Source organism: Aplysia californica, unplaced genomic scaffold, assembly GCF_000002075.1.
Source record: "Aplysia californica isolate F4 #8 unplaced genomic scaffold, AplCal3.0 scaffold00461, whole genome shotgun sequence".
In the NCBI taxonomy this organism is placed as follows: domain Eukaryota; kingdom Metazoa; phylum Mollusca; class Gastropoda; order Aplysiida; family Aplysiidae; genus Aplysia; species Aplysia californica.
In genome coordinates this window covers 134,533-150,685 of record NW_004797731.1, presented here as the reverse complement: position 1 = coordinate 150,685, position 16,153 = coordinate 134,533, and the positions used below count along the sequence as shown (strand labels likewise).

The window sequence follows — 16,153 nt, the reverse complement described above, 5'->3', positions numbered from 1 at the left end:
CACCATCATCATCATCATATTCAAATCCCAAACAATTTTCTGTTTTCCTGAATGGTTTTACGCAATTAAACAGAGCTCAACACCGAAGAACCCAGCACACGACTGCATTTTCAAAACAAACCCAGACACCATAAACAAATTCCGAAACAACGAAAAACTCATCAAACCCTTCGGCCTCAGAGTCCTTGAGGACCTCAGAAACATACACTTTTCCAAACAAGACGTCCAACCATTTTTTTTGCCTGACCTCCCTCCGTGGCACCTCACCAAGGCAAAAGTAGACTTACAGCTGACCACACACGACAAAGCAAGCACAAACACCAAAACATTTAAAACAGAATACCAAAGACTTAAAGAAAAATACCCCGGTGCGGAGCTTATCTTCACAGATGGCTCCAAAAAAGACTGTGATGTGGGCACCGCAGCCCTATCTTCAAACAGTACACTCCAGAGGAGATTCCATCCTGAAGCCTCCATTTTCTCTGCAGAGGCCACTGCCATTGACATGGCACTGGACTTCGAAGAAAACTCTCCTACAAATCTTTCCGTATCCTTTCTGACTCTCTGTCTTGCATCACTTCACTTACAAACTACACGCACCTACGCCCAAAAATAGTTGGGCTACAACAAAAAATACATGCCTTGACTGAAACCGGGGAAAATATCGTGTTCGCATGGATACCTAGCCATGTAGGCATCCGAGGAAATGAGCAGGTAAATTACCTGGCGAAGGAATGCTTGTCCCTTCTGTTGGGATCAACGACGAACACTCTCCCACAGACTGACTTTAAAAATAAAGTAAAAAAGTACACCTCCAGTCTGTGGGAGACCCACTGGAAAAAACAAACGAATAATAAATTATTACAACATTAAACCCAAACTGGGACCGCGAAATCCTTCAGGCCTTTTCAGAAGAGACGAAGTAATTTTTACTGGATTACGCATCGGGCACACGACCCTGACACATAAGTAGGCCCTACCTCCTTCAGGGAGATGAGAAGCCATTCTGTGTCGGATGCGACACAGATTTTACCATTAGACACATTTTAACCGAATGTCTAGACTTCAGAGAGACCCGAAGAAAATATTTTAGATGCAAAAAATTGCAAGATCTGTTTTCCGTCGTTGTTCCCAACAGAATTTTAGATTTTATGAAGGCCATTGGCCTTTATGGGAAACTTTATAATGAAAAGAAAATTGTTAAAAAATTTGTGTTATCAAGGAAAGTTGTTTTAAATTGAAAATATATTTAGACAAAATTTTAATTTTTAACATTTTAAAATCTAATTATTGACCGGAGCCCAGCCGTACAGAGAACTGTTTCGAATGCAACCAACTTGTGTTTCGTGCGCTCATTGCTCATATGACCTTATGCTGTTGCGAGCACAGTAAAACCCCATACTAAACCAAAACTAAATTAACTGATTTGTTTTATTTTGAAGCATAACAATTGCTATCGTGCTGGTTCCTTTTCTATGTATCTCACAAATATCAAGTACTATATCAGGACACCAGGGTAAGAGATCAAGGGGAAGACTGCGTTCAATTTTGAGAAGAATCACAGATATTGATGTCCAGAAAAGTGGGAAGACATGGAATAACATCAAAAGGCTATCCCAGGATAGAGAAAGGTGGAAAGTGTTTGTCCGTTGCCTATACCCTGGTGCAGGGTGAGAAAGGCAATGATGATGATGATGTCGGGACTCAGGCCCCTCAAAAAAAAATTGTTTTGAATTACGAAATGCTCATTTTTCTTGTGGCACGGACGGACTTTGGTGTTGTGATTGGTTGAAAAATGATGTAGCTCACTCCAGTTTGTTTTTTTTAATGATGGGGGTTTAAATGTTTGTTTTAGCCATTCAATTCTGATAGGGTAAGTATTTTGGCAGTATGAAGGCAAGACAAGCTCGATCCTGCAGAAACAACAGGAAAGTTAAATGGTGGAAAGAGAAGACAAAGGAGGGAACAAACATCGTATGGTCGGCAGATAACACAGTTCTCTTAAACACCTGAACAGATTTGTCGAAGAGGTCATTTAAAAAAACTCAATCAAATTTTTCGTCACATTTGTCTTGAATTAGAAATGCCCTGCACTCATGACAGAAAACAACATGTCCATCGTTATTGGCAGTATCAGGTTCCGTGGGCCACCCAGGCTTCACACACACACACACACACACACACACACACACACACACTCACACACAGAATTGATACACAGTTCTGGTATTGAAACCCATCATCACACATTATGTGCAGGCTAATACGCATAAGGCACTAAAACTTCCCTGAATCCAGTCACTTGAGGGTGGATGCCGGGTTCTGGGGTGTGATCGAAGATAGAGTCTAAGCCGCTGCGTTGGGTCGTATGGTATTTGAATTATATTTGTATTTGTGCTTGTATAGTTATTTGAATGTTACTTTTCAATATGGCTTATGGTGGAATCGTATACTATGCATACAATATGATGTCCTTTTTCAGTCAATAATTGTTGTGTCTATGGATTTCAGATGGCCCCGAGTGAGCTTGACCCCAAGTTTGCGTACATCCAGGTTGTGTATGTGACCCCGTACTTCGACGATAAGGAGCTGGCGACGCGCGTGACAGACTTCGAGCGTAACAACAATGTCCGACGCTTCATGTACGAGCTGCCGTTCACTCGCTCAGGCAAGGAACACGGGAGTATAGAGGAGCAGCACAAGAGACGCTTCATCATAACTAGTAAGTGGCTTGGAGGAAAGATAGTGGTTAGTGGATGAGAGTCTTTGGGTCATTGATAGTTTGGCCCGTGGGTCAATAATAGAGGAGGGACTATGGGTCTGTTGATTAGGGTTCGTGGGTCAGTGGAAAATAGACCATGAGTCAGTGGGGGGAAGTGGCTCAAAGAAAAGTCTTGGTTGGGAAGGGAAGATATGATGCTTTTGGTTTAGTGACCCTACATTTGAAAGATCATGACCTTGACAGATACAAGTACAACTGTATTCTGTGAGAAGTGTGGGAAGAAAACTGTGCAAATGATCAACGATTCCGATTTGAAAAAGGTTTGTGCACACATGTGTAAATCGCGTGTTGTTTGTTAAACTCACTCACTACCAAAACCGCAACTGTTGCGGGTAAATTAGCTTTGACGCTGTGATACCACACCCACAACCCTCGCAGTTCGCACTTTGGAATTTTGTTCTCACGTTAAACCGCACTGTTTGCGGTAGTGGTTCGTCTTTTTCGTAGCCCATTCAATTATCTTTCATTAGAAAAAAAATGAAACCAAAATCGGATGAGCGCAAGTTGAGTTATTGATTTTTACAACAGGCACCATTAGAAGTGAATTTACTATTACCTTTCCCACAATGGTAGATCGCTTCTTTGACCGTTTTCGAACATTTGACGACGAAAGTGACTCAGAAACCGATGAATTGGCCGAAGATTGTTATGATGAACTTTGTTGGGAAATTTGCAAAAAAGAGTACGGTTTAGTAGGGCCCCCAAGACCTAAATCTAGGGTTGCAGTAGTGGGGAAGGGCGTGAGTAAGAAAGGCAAAGGGAGCGCAGTTTTTGACCAATTTTTGAAAACTTGGAAAAAAGTAACGACAAAACAGAGCTGTAATTTCATCAGAGCAATCTTCATTTTTATTATGTTCAAAAACAATGTTCCTTATTTCAAGTCTCTATGTTGCTTAGCAAAAGCACAGTGATTTTTTTAAAATTACCCTTAAAATGGCTGGTACACAGGGAATAGCGACCCCGGAAATGGCTATTAGTAGTGAGTGAGTTAAACCAACACTGTGAGCTCTCTCTGGAGGCAGCAGTTAGGGGGACGAAAATTATTGACAGAGAAACAGACATTTTAAAAATGTGTCTGTGCCTGACAAAAGGGTCCAAGTGTGTGTGTATGTGTGTGTGGAGGGGGGGGGGGGGTTTATTTGATAGTTTATTGCATATTTGCACAGGGTGACCTTTCCTTATAAAATAGTATAGGTTGGACATATACTTTTTCTCTTGGGTTAAACATAAAACATTTTGTTTCATTTGGTTGAGAATATTTGATGTAAGATAATTGAGTGAAGCTGACATAAAATGGTCGAAAAGGTGATATCCTAAGAAATCGCTAATGTCCCACTATATGTGAGGCATTGTGGGGAAACGAGGGGCTCGTCAAAGTAATGAAATGGCCGGGGGCGGCAAGGCATTATTATCACTTTTAATGTTCATTTTAAACACATTTCTGTGTGGACTTTACTGAAACACGTAAAAGAAAGCAAGAGAAATGTAAATTTGTAAATGTGCTATTTTCAAGAACACTCAAATGCCCAATATATCAGCGCTCCACTTCTGCCTTTAACTACCTTGACTGTTAGCAGAAGCCCATGAATCAGGAACTCAGGGGAAGTAGTACAGTCAGGGTCAGGACCTCGGGGTTCAAAAGGTTAACGGAATAGACGTTTTCACTATTGTAACTTTCATGAAACATTTCGCCCCCTCAGCGACTCACTCCTTCCCCTACGTCAAGAAAAGAATTGAGGTGCAAGAGGGAGGACGCAAGGAAATAGTGTTGACCCCTATAGAAGTGGCCATCGATGAGATGCAGGTCAAGGTCAGTGACCTCCGAGAGGTCATCAACAACCCAGTTCCCGACATGAAGCGGCTGCAGCTCAAGTTGCAGGGAGGAGTCAGTGCACAGGTCAGTTGTGTGTTTTTGGTTTGTTAGTTGTTTTCAATCTGCTTTTATATTTTGGAAGATTTGTTTTGGGTTTGTTTGGGTTTGTATTTTTTAGAATAATTTTGAAAATTAATTTTTGGGTTTGTTTTTGGATTTTTTGTGTTTATATATTTTGGAACATTTATTTTGACTTTCTTTAAAAAAATCTGTTTGTATGTTTTTGAAGATTTTCTTCTTTTTTTTTTTTTTTTTGGATTTCTAGAAATGTTTAATTAGTTTCTGTATTTCGGAACATTTATTTTGGGTCTGTTTATTTCTTTTAATCAATTTTTATATTTAGGAAGATTTGTTTTGGGTTTAAATATGTTGTGGATAAAGTAGTATATTTTGTACAGCAGCATGGCTAAAGAAGTGTTTTGTAAAGCAGTATGGATAAAGAAGTATGTTTTTTACAAAGGAGTAGGTAAAGAAGTATGTATTGCATAGCACTGTGGATAAAGAAGTATGTTTTGTATTGCACTGTGGATAAAGAAGTATGTTTTGTATAAAGAAGTGTGTTTTGTATAACGAAGTGGATAAAGAAGTTTGTTTTGTATACAGGTAAACGCAGGGCCCCTGGCATATGCTGAAGCTTTTCTGAACCCAGAGAAGATTTCTAAGTACCCCATTGATCAGAGCGATCGCCTGAAGGCTGTGTTCAGGTGAGTCCTTGTTTGCTGTGTGAGTTTGTGTCAAAGAGAAATAAAGAAGAAAAGAACTTTTTATTTTGGGGAAATTTTGGGTATGTGTCCATAGTTTTTTAAAATAACTTATGCATGTATATGAATTTTTAATTTGGATGTCAGTTTTTTATTCTCTTTTGTTATGTTCTGTACTATTGCTTTCTTGTCTTTGTAGAACTGAGTTTTGTGTGCGGATTACGGCGTCACTTTTCTCCTGATTCTATGTCTTTAAATTAGTGTGACTCAGCAGCCCGATGGAACTCCCCTGCTCGGGGTCAGGGGGTTAAAAGCCCTGAAGGGATTTACCGATGTCTGTTAGGAAGTTCACATTTTTCTCAACTTTTGAAACGATATAACTTATTCCCCCTCCAACACAGCAAACCAAAAACGCTGATGTACTAAAAGCTCAGTGTCTTGAGATTTATTCTGGGTTGGAATTATTAATTTCTGTGCCTTAGTTTTCGTTCTAGACATATGTTTGTAGAATACCCAATTTGTCCTATTTTTAGTTACATACTTATGAATAAAAGATTATTTATTTAGAAACAGCTCGATAGATCTCTCCAAAATCTGTTTTCTCTTAAACTGACTACGAATATCATGTTTTTTACCATGAGAAATCTTAAATGTGCGCAGATAAAACTAATCAGGTTATCAGATCAAAAAGATAGGCATCTGTATTTTTTGACAAAATACACCCAGCATTGGCTTTTGCTTTACCATTAGATAAACAAGAGGAAGGTACTCTGCATTTGTTCATAAAGTATGCTGTGTCTGTGGCAGCCTGCCTACTACTAAAAAGATATGCAATTTTTCAAAAACACACAAGCTGTGTAAATGCATAAGTAGAAATAAACTTCTTGTAGGATTATAAATTGTGACAGCTAATACATTCAATATTCATTCTTAGTTATTGTGTCTGAAATGTGCACGGGCACTTATGAATGTTAAGAAATCAGAACATTGTCAGTTTTTGCAAATAGTCATAGAAACGGAAACATTAGCTGCAAAAGTCTGATGCTGATTCAGTGTCATTGCAAAGCTATAAATTATTCTGAAAACAAATCCAGTTTCTACAAGTTACCCCTGTTCTTCAGTCAACTTACAAAACCTAGACTAAGCTTTGAAAAATAAGGAATTTCTGGAGTGTAACAGATACTGTTCATATGTTTTGTTGTTGATGTATTCTGGCAATAAAATCGATTTGTACTTCTTCGAAGAAAGATCACAGCGTAAATTTTATAAACTTTCAAGAAAATGTACGGATATTCACAATTGTATTTGACACTTAAAGTTGTATGTGAAGGCATTACTTCTTTGCGAATTGTTGGCCAGACGGATAAAATTGCAAAATTACAGCTTTCTATCATCTGTGCAGATACAATCTTTACTGGGTATATCCATCAATGTTATGTTGTTCATGTTCCAAAAGTCGACGATTTTTGTCAAGCCATTTTTTTTAATACTTTTTTTTTTTTCATTTATACTTGTCCCAAAAATGTCACAATTTAGCACTGGCGACCAGCGTTTCTAACAGAATAACCAGACACGTTACAATGTCCGTTCTTTTTTGAGTTTCGAGAGCAGAAATGAATGCTTTGGGTGCATGATATGATAATTACCATAATTACATAAATACACCTAAAACTTGAAGTTGAAAAGTACCAAAAATTAAGTCAGCCCTGCCAGAGTAGCGACAGGGAGCTGACTTCCGTGCCCCCAACCCTCGCTGTAACTAGAACTCTGCTGCTGATGCAGCATGAGATCAATAGAGTTGTCCTTGTCTCATTGACACTTAATTGGCAATATTGTGTTGATTGTGCCTTTAAACAAATACAGTCAAACCTTCTGTAATGGCCACCTGTACAAATGACCTCATCCCAACTCCGCGTGTTTTCTCTGTTTTCTTAGTTATAATGACACTGTTTAAGAAGGCTATCTGTTTAACACAATTCAAATACAGTTGAACCTGCTCAAATGACCACCTGTCGAAGACAATCCCCTGTACAAAGGACCATTTCCCACTACCCCCCCATTTGTTTTTATTTGTTTGTTGTTGTTGTTTTGGGGGTTTTTTGGAGGGGTGTTGTTTTTATACTTTGGAATGACATAATGACAGTACCCAAGAGGACCACCTCTCTAAGTTGACCAACAGTGGATGGTTGTCTTGGACAGATTCGACTGTACTCTGACTTTCTTATGTACCACCTGTAGGGCCTATAAAATAACCTCTTTTTTTCTTCGACGATGGGTGGTCATCTTGGACAAGTCCGACTAAACTCTAACCTTCTTTCGTCTTATCTTCTGCACATATCAGAGAGTTTGTGACTACTTGTAAGGACGCCCTGGATCTGAACGCTAAGCTGATCACCACGGAGCAGAAGGAGTACCACGAGTCACTCAAGCAAGGCTTCATGGAGATTGCCGAGAGACTCTCCATCTTACTGGGAGAAAAAGTAAGACTTTTTTGTCTTTTGTTTGTTTGGTTAGTTTTTTAAAAACTTTTCTCTTTCGAAATAAGTGTCCCATCTTGACCATGGAGCAGAGATGTTAGCTCTTTTGTGGATCAGCAGCATCTTCTGTTCTTTTCACTAGTCGCTTTGTTCTTTTTAAGTCCTGGTAATTATTAAAAAAGTAATTAAAAAGACGGAAAATAATTTTCATATTTAAAAGTAGAGGGCAAGAGTAAAGACTTATGGTTTCAAGCAGAGTTACATAACTGACCAAAATAATTATTTTTGTATGGTAAGGTTACTCAATACATCAGGGTGTAGGATTTATCAGAAGTGACTAAGTAAAACAAGGGAGAAGTGTTGTAAGAAACAGAGGGAGAGACCAAAACAAAGAGAGTGAGAATTTTTCTTTTGGAATGAGGTCTGAGGAATGTTTCAAATAAATTTTGCAAATATATATGTGTGCTTTGTGCTTTAGTTTATGTTCTTTTTTTATCTTTTTTTTTTAAATTTGAAAAGAATTTATTTAGATCAGTTTTTCAGAGGAGAGAGTTCAATTGTAAAAGTATTGTTAAGACAGGTTGGGGGGGGGGTTGTATGTCAAATATTCAGTTACAAGTTTCTTGGAAGCGGATTCGTCACAGAAGGAGAGAGAAAAATTTTAGGGGGGGGGGGGGGAGCAGTGCTAGAAAGGAAATTGTTTACCAAGTTTAGTTTTATATATTCATGTACTCGTTACTTTTTTTTTTTAAGCTATGCATGTGTAAGAGTAGATGACAGAATTACTTCTTTGACTCTGTGTGTGTTTATTTGGTCTTTTTGGCCTGTTTTGTACTTTAAGTTCACCGGTCACCTCTAAGTAAGTCGTGTCTGCTGTTTCAGTTTCTTGTCATAGTGACAGCACTTGTTGCGACTGCGATTATTGCATGTCATTGTGGTTATTTTGTGACAGCTTTTTAAATTGCTTACACTTACACTATCTTCATGAATATTTTCCAGACATGTTTTTACGGGTATCACTTTTCAGACATTTTTAGAATCCCTGAAGTATGATATGCTCCTTTTTTTTTTGTTTCACAAAGGATGGTTTTGGTCTCATTTTTTGGTATATAATAGTATTTTGCTCATTTTTTAAGTACTGCTGTTAAGATAAGAAGAATTTGTAGGCTTCTAAGTTGAGAGTGGTGGGGGCGGGGGGTATTTTCGATAGTCAAGTTGGAGAGAACTTGTGAACGGTAGTTAGGAGGGGGGGAGTAGCAGGTTCAGATTGTCAAGATGGAGGGGAACTTGGTGACTTCGTTCCCAATGACTCTGTCATCAAAAAGTTATGTTATCTTGCCTGTGTTTCTTTCCTGGTTTGATTATTTTTCCCTTTGCTAAAATCCTCTGTTCCCGCCTGGCTATGACCATGTGTCTCTAGGTAGTGCTTTTGGATTTGAAGACGAATCGACAAGGTAAGATCGCAGACCTCCCTGCAGGTAGCCACAGCGTCTGCCTTTGTTGTTTCTCGTATATATATATCTGTTCAATATTTCATAGATTTACTCTTTTATGAGCTTCTTGTAGTGTCAGGTAATGCTACGATTGCTGCTAGTTGGGAGTTTTGTTGTAGATAATTAATGTGTTCAAATAAGATAGGGATCTCAAACTTGAAGCCTGCGGATCAATTGAGGCCCGCAGAAAGATATTTTGCGCCCCCTACTTGATATCAAAGTTAAATCTTAATTTGGCCATCACATTTTTCTCACAAGCACCTTGCTTTTTATTTCGTTTTCTAGAAGCTGATGTTCTGAAAAATCATTCTTGTTTTGAACTGCTATTGGAAAAGATTGAGAAGATAAGATAGTTTTTTAAAGAAAAAAATACTTGAAACCTTTTCTCATTGACTACCTAATGCGGTCCAGGCTCACACAGACTCTACCTCCAGTGGCCCACAGGTAATTTGAGTTTGAGACCCCTGAAATAAGATTTTTCTTTCAACTGGGTGGCCCCTCGAAAAATGTATGCACGCTTTGTATGTTCATCTGGATGTCCAGTGATATAGACAGTCATTTGCTATTTATTTTTTCTATTCGCACATTTTTTTTCTTCTCATTAATGAAAGCACAGTTCCTATATTTGAAAACAGACTTTTGCCGAGCACATAACTCACTATTCTTTCTTACATGCTACAGACATCATTTTAGAATGTACAGATATTTTGAATGATGAATAGAAGTAGACTTCTATCTATAGTTTTGACTGCTCTTTCTGTACAAGTACAAAGGTGCAACACTGTCCTCTGCGTAGGGCCTATACTCAGTTGCACTAAGGCTGTTGCTGAATAATAGTGCACACTGCACGCAGCCAATCGGGTTCTATCGAATTGAGTAGAGGCCTTGGTCGGGGGGGGGGGGTGCAAAAGCTACCATTTTGGCACATTAGGACTGATTCAGATCAAGACCTTGAATAATAAACAAGTTTGATTTTGAAGGCCATGGTCAAATTTAGTCGAACTGGGACGAATTTAGGACAGCTACTTTCCTGTGCACCAGTTCCTTTCTGTCTTCTGTTGAGGTTTTTTGTTTGTTTTGTTTTCTTTCTCCTAAGCTCCTAAAATAAGGGTTACAATGTTGATACACAATACAAATGTCTCTGCCACAATACAAATGTCTCTGCCACAATACAAATGAACAGTTTAACTCTTTGTCGACGTAGCAGACATACGCCCGATCAGCAGCAGACCAAAGACAAACATTGTTGCTCATTTCAAACCTTTATACACAAATCAAAAACACGAGTTTGGAATTTTTGATAGCATGCATATCGTTGCCAGTCTATTTAAGTTTCAGATAAAGGAAAAAGAACTGAAATATCAGTATGAATATGGAAGTTATGTCTTGTTTTTTATTTAAAGTAACCCAAAACAACACGTCTTCAAACATATGCAGAATGTGCGTCTTCAGTGAGTTAATATATTCGTGTGTTGATAGAGTCGGCTTCACAGAGCTGGAAATTCCATTTTTTTAAAATCAACTTGACAAGTGTCCTCTCGCACTATACAAATGAAGTTAGATAATATTTATTATTTGTGACTATTGTCCATCCTAAAACTCCCTTGCTATATATTCTCTTCCAGATGTAACTTAATGGACTCTGTATTGATTAACATGTAAAGTCTGTATGCACTTTTTTGAGCACCCTTTTCTATTACAAAGGTTCTATAATTGGGTTAACATTGGACACGTCTATGTGTAGTTGCTTGGTAGATATTGTCAACGTGTGTCACTACAGCTTTTCTGTGAAGAAGAAGGGGGTGGTACTTCTTTGTTGACATTCATTCATATTACTTTTCTTCACCCCATAGTGTAGTCACCACGCCCGTATAACGAAACGTTCTAGAGGTGAACAACCGCTATTGTTATTTATAGTATGAAGCCGAACCTGTCCAAGACGACCATACAGTGTCGAGGAAGAATGTAGTCACCTTAGACAGGTGGTCCTCTTGAACAGTGCCATCATAATTAAGAAAGAAAAATGCAAAAGGGGGGGGGGGCGAGGTGGAATAGAAGTGGTCGGTTCCACGGGTGGTTGTCTTGGACAGGTGGGCGTTAGAGCAGGTCTGACTGTAGTTTTGCTTTATAGATGTGTGATGGTTATTGCTTCTGTTGCGTGGTGCTCCGTGACTATAGTTTGGAGAAATCTGCCAGGATGTGGATTCTTCGAGAATTTCTCCCGAAAACTGGCTGTAGTCTCATGTTAGCATGTTAACTGGACCATTTGAAAGTAAAAACATGAATGAAAGTATTGTCATTGTTTTACTTTTTTTTAAAGAAACAAACACCCCCCCCCAAAAAAAAAACACAAAAAAAAACAACGCACAACATAATGTATTTACTTTTCTTTTCTTTTCCCCCTTTTTCCTCTTGTTGTAACATCCTCCATTCAGCAACTCTTTCTTTACACTCAATGTGTTTGTTGTTGTTGTTGTTGTTTTCTCCTGTTGTTGTTGGTTGTTGTTGTTGTTGTTGGTTGTTGTTGTTGTTGTTGCTTCCACTAATCAGCGCACCACTTTGGGAGAGGGGGAAAGGCACCTCTATCTGTGCAAGTTTAAGCGGTTTTTGGGGGGGTTGTTGTTGTTGTTGTTTTGGGGGTTGTTGTTCTTTGTTTCACAAAGGGCGACTTAGGTCTCTTTTTTATTTGGTGTACATTATTATTATTATTATTATTATTATTATTATTATTATTATTATTATTATTATTATTTGTTGTTGTTGTTGTTGTTGTTTCATGTCAGTCTCAAGTGTAACTCTCTCTGGTGTAAACCTACGTCTGATCTAGTTGGATTCGAGGGACACACTGGCAGGTCCAGTTAGTTTTTTCTTTCCCTCTATGTTTCTGTACTTAGACAAAAGATTCTCTACCTTTGTTGTTTATTGGCTCCATGGATTTCTTACCACCCCCTACCCCCCCCCCTCAAAGTGAATAGACCTGTCCCATCTTGTTTGCTGTTGTGATTATGTCTTCTTTGTTAGATGTTAAATCTATCTCCGTCATTTATGTATTTGGTCGTGTTTGTAAACCTATGTGGTGGTCGCTTTTTCTTTATTTTATGGACGCTGAAGAAAAAAAGGTGAAAGGTGTGTGTGGGGGGGGGTACGGCCCGAAACGTTGTGGGAGTCGTTTTATTGCCGGTGTACACTAATGAGATTCTTGTCCCATTCAGCACGATCCAATCTACTCCACTTGTACAGCGTCTTAATGATGATATAAAAGATAGTATATTAAGAAACAAACAAACAAAACGAAAAATTTTAAGCGGACAGACTGCGGGCGTTCACGGCTTTTTAAAATATGAATGCTCTAAATTGTGTCGATGGGGGCTATTAGAAAAATATTATATTTAACCCTATCCGTACGCCCTGGGGTCATTTTGTACACCCGGGGTTGTATTCTTCACATTTTAGAGTACTCCTAGTACGAAGATCTCTTTGAAACTTTGAGTATTTCTCAAAAAAATCATTTTGACAGACTGCTATGCAAAGTGTACGGATTGGATTAACCAGTAAGCTTCCTCTTTAGAAGTGGTGGCACAGAGTTCCCCACGTCGTATGGATACGATAGTAAAACACGACGTACGGATAGGGTTAAATCTCGATCGTAGACTGTATATATTATTAACGTGCCAGTTTGCTTGTTTGGTTCTCCCTCTCCCCACCCCAAAACTCCTAGCTCCACGGCAGGATCACCCGACAAATCAGCATGCTGGATTTCTTTGCGTCCTGTCACATGGACAACCCGGCTTCGTGACGTGACACATGACCCCGACCCTTTGACCTTTATAGGCAATGTCTCACGTGTCTGTGTGTTGTTTGCTTATACAACTGTATATAATGCGTGCGCGTGACACACGTTGATTTTTTTGTTTTGCCCTTGTGGATTTTTGTGTGTTTACCTTTGAGTTGTGACCATTGACGTGTTGAAATATTATTATCCTAAATTGTGTACGTTTACGTCATTCCATTTCACGATGGAGCGCAGCGCACGATTTGACTCAGTTTCGAGCCAATTTGATGAAGGGCAGGAGGGGGGGGGGGTGTGTCGCATGCAGTCGACTATACCAGGGGAAAGTCTTAAGTGGTGTTTTGCCTTTGATTGGGCCGTCCATGGTGCGCACGCAGTAAATTTTTAAAACTAATTTTTATTCTTTGAGCCAAGAGCAGCGACCATGACAGTGCACGGTTTAGGATAAGGTCGCTTTTTTTAAGCACAAGGGGGCTATCCCGAAAAATGCTGTTTTGAGAAAATCGAAGGTAAAGTTTTTGGATCCGTATTCAGCTCCTTTATAAGACAAGGGAGGTTTTCTCTATAACCGAACAAATATACACACCAATAAAACCAAACTTCTCCTATAGGTAGGGCAATGCCCGCTTTTGGGGAAGGTCCATATTTCTGGAAACCCCCGAAATCTGGGTTTGCCAGCTTGTCTTTAAAAGCGACCATAATATAATTCATGTCTGTGGTTGTAGCTTGTTGCGTGAAGACTGTTCTCCTTAACCCTGACACTCTTTCTCACATTGTCTTTGGATAACTTTGTGTGTTGACAACATAACAAAAAATGACCCCCCAAAAAAATAAAGCGGTAAAAGTAAACTTGAGCCCTCCATTCGGAACTTACTCGACCAGATGCTCACATCCTGGGTCTGAAGTACATTTTGGGTCGCTGTGACGGCATGTGAGGAGAAACCTTTGACTTATTTCTAGAGAGGGGGAGGGGGGGTTACCTTACTTTTATCAACATAAGCTATAGAATACCTGCACTTTGAATTGTCAAAAAACAAGGGTTACTTTACTTTTACCAATAATCTTTTACTTTCACTCCCATACACAGATGCACTGCTTTGGGGGTCAAACTGCAGTATTTTTTCGGTGCAGATCACACATATATAGCCACTAAAACTGTTGCAAATCAAGTATTTTCAAGAAAATTTCAAACCTAACTGCAAAACATCAAATTATGGGTAAAAATAAAAAGCCCTGTAACCCCCCCCCCCCCCCAGATTTTTTTTCGCTTGGGGGATTATTGGGGGAATTGGGGGGGGGGGGGGGGGGCCAATTGGTGTAAAGCCCGGAAATTATTTGGCCAAGTGTGATAAAGTGCGATTGAAAACCATCAAATATTTCAAAAAGTATTAATTTGCAACGGAAATTCGTGTTTAACGCATCAATGTGTTGTAGAAAATGGACATCTAGATCTAGTCGCTGAGTGTGAGACGGGAGGGGAAGTAAAAGAATACTCCTTTACCAACATAATACGCTTTAGAATACCTGCACTTTGAATTGACAAAAACCATAAAAATACATTGTATCTATTATTTCCCGAGCACCTTCTGACTTTTAATTTACAATAAAATTTCACGATTTAACTGACCTAACTGACGTTCGTGGTTTTCTGGTTAGTCTCTTTTAGGGGGCTCTGGTTAGGGGGCTCTCGTGACCTGGAGGTTAAGGTGTTGGCCTCTCATTCAAAGGTCCCGTGTTCGAATCCGGGTAGCGACCGAAAAATTTTCTTCTCTAAAATGGTCTCCTTTCACCTCCATTCCTGTTCTCTAGCAATGTTCTGTCGCCTGCTTTCGTCTCCTCTTTCTGCCCCCACCCCCTCACCTCCTTTGCCCCCCTTCCTCTGGGCTCCTGACTCTTCCTGTTGCCTTTCTACTGCTACTCCTTGGCTCCTTCTTACTGCTGTCTTTCAGCCACACCCCTGACCTACTGGTAGGAAAGATCTGCATCTAACCTTCTTGGACAAGACCGAAAAATCTCGGAGGGCCATGTGCAAGTTGCGCACGTTAAAGATCCCTTGGTGGTCTAAAATTGATAAGAGTAGGATTCGGCCGCCACCCGGGCAAAATTCAAAATTTCCTACCAACTGAAAATATTAGATGTGTCCCGCGCGCGAATATGACCTTATGCAGTTGCGAGCACCGTAAAACACTTACCAAAAACAAAACAAAAAGTGTCTTTTACAATGCACGCGAAAGACGTGTGTTCATCGATTCCCCGGGAAATCTATTTTAATTTTTATCGAGTACAGTCGAAACTGGCCACGGCAACACCACCCATTGAGGAGGAGAAAAGTGGTTATAGTAAACAGGTGGTCCACTTGGACAATGTCAAAATACACGTATAATAATTTAATTTTTTAAGCAAGAAGGGGGGGGGGGCGTCTGTGCAAGTCAGGTGATCGGGGGAGCAGGTTCGACTGTGATCTCCTCAGTCTGTATGCTGGGATGATGCAAATGTCGCATCTCCCTCGATTCTTAATTTTTCCAGTTAAGCCTTGCTTGACAGGCAAGGTGGAGGTGATCAAAACTGCGTCAACAGGGGTACAGAATATTCTCAACCATTACATAATAGTCCATTAATTGATAAACATACCAGGATCGTGGGTGGTTGGCGGGTGCTCTGGTGTGGTTTGTTACTTCTTTCCTATCAAACATTCTATCGTCTTTATCTCCCCTCCTTTTTTGGTGTTTATTACTCTCTTGCAACACCTCTAATCTCCGGCACTTATATGACCTTACTGTGCCGTAAAACACACTAAAACAAACGTACCAGGATCGAGGGAAAGATAGACATGCTCTGAGAAAGTAAACTACATGTATATTATTACAAATAATCGTGTAACAACCGCTTTTTCTCCTATTTTTTTTTTTCGCCAACCGTGGCGAAACGAACGCTCTCACGTGGTCAGTTTAGTTATCGTCTTCTGTGTCTTGAATTTGTAAGCTCCGGGCACACTAGGATAATTTCCCATCGTCACCTGATTGATAGTCCCCCCCCC

The 16,153-nt window shown here is 39.6% G+C and overlaps 1 protein-coding gene across 1 annotated transcript in view; it reads left to right on the top strand.

The window, feature by feature from the left end:
- LOC101858958 (dedicator of cytokinesis protein 9) overlaps nt 1-16,153 on the top strand; it is a gene marked incomplete in the record, with an annotated part of 134,470 nt that overhangs the window by 111,393 nt on the left and 6,924 nt on the right. The window contains 5 exon segments of the mRNA XM_035971558.1: nt 2,512-2,722; nt 4,483-4,679; nt 5,259-5,359; nt 7,698-7,836; nt 9,254-9,287. Of these exon segments, the coding sequence (XP_035827451.1) occupies nt 2,512-2,722; nt 4,483-4,679; nt 5,259-5,359; nt 7,698-7,836; nt 9,254-9,287 (682 nt within the window).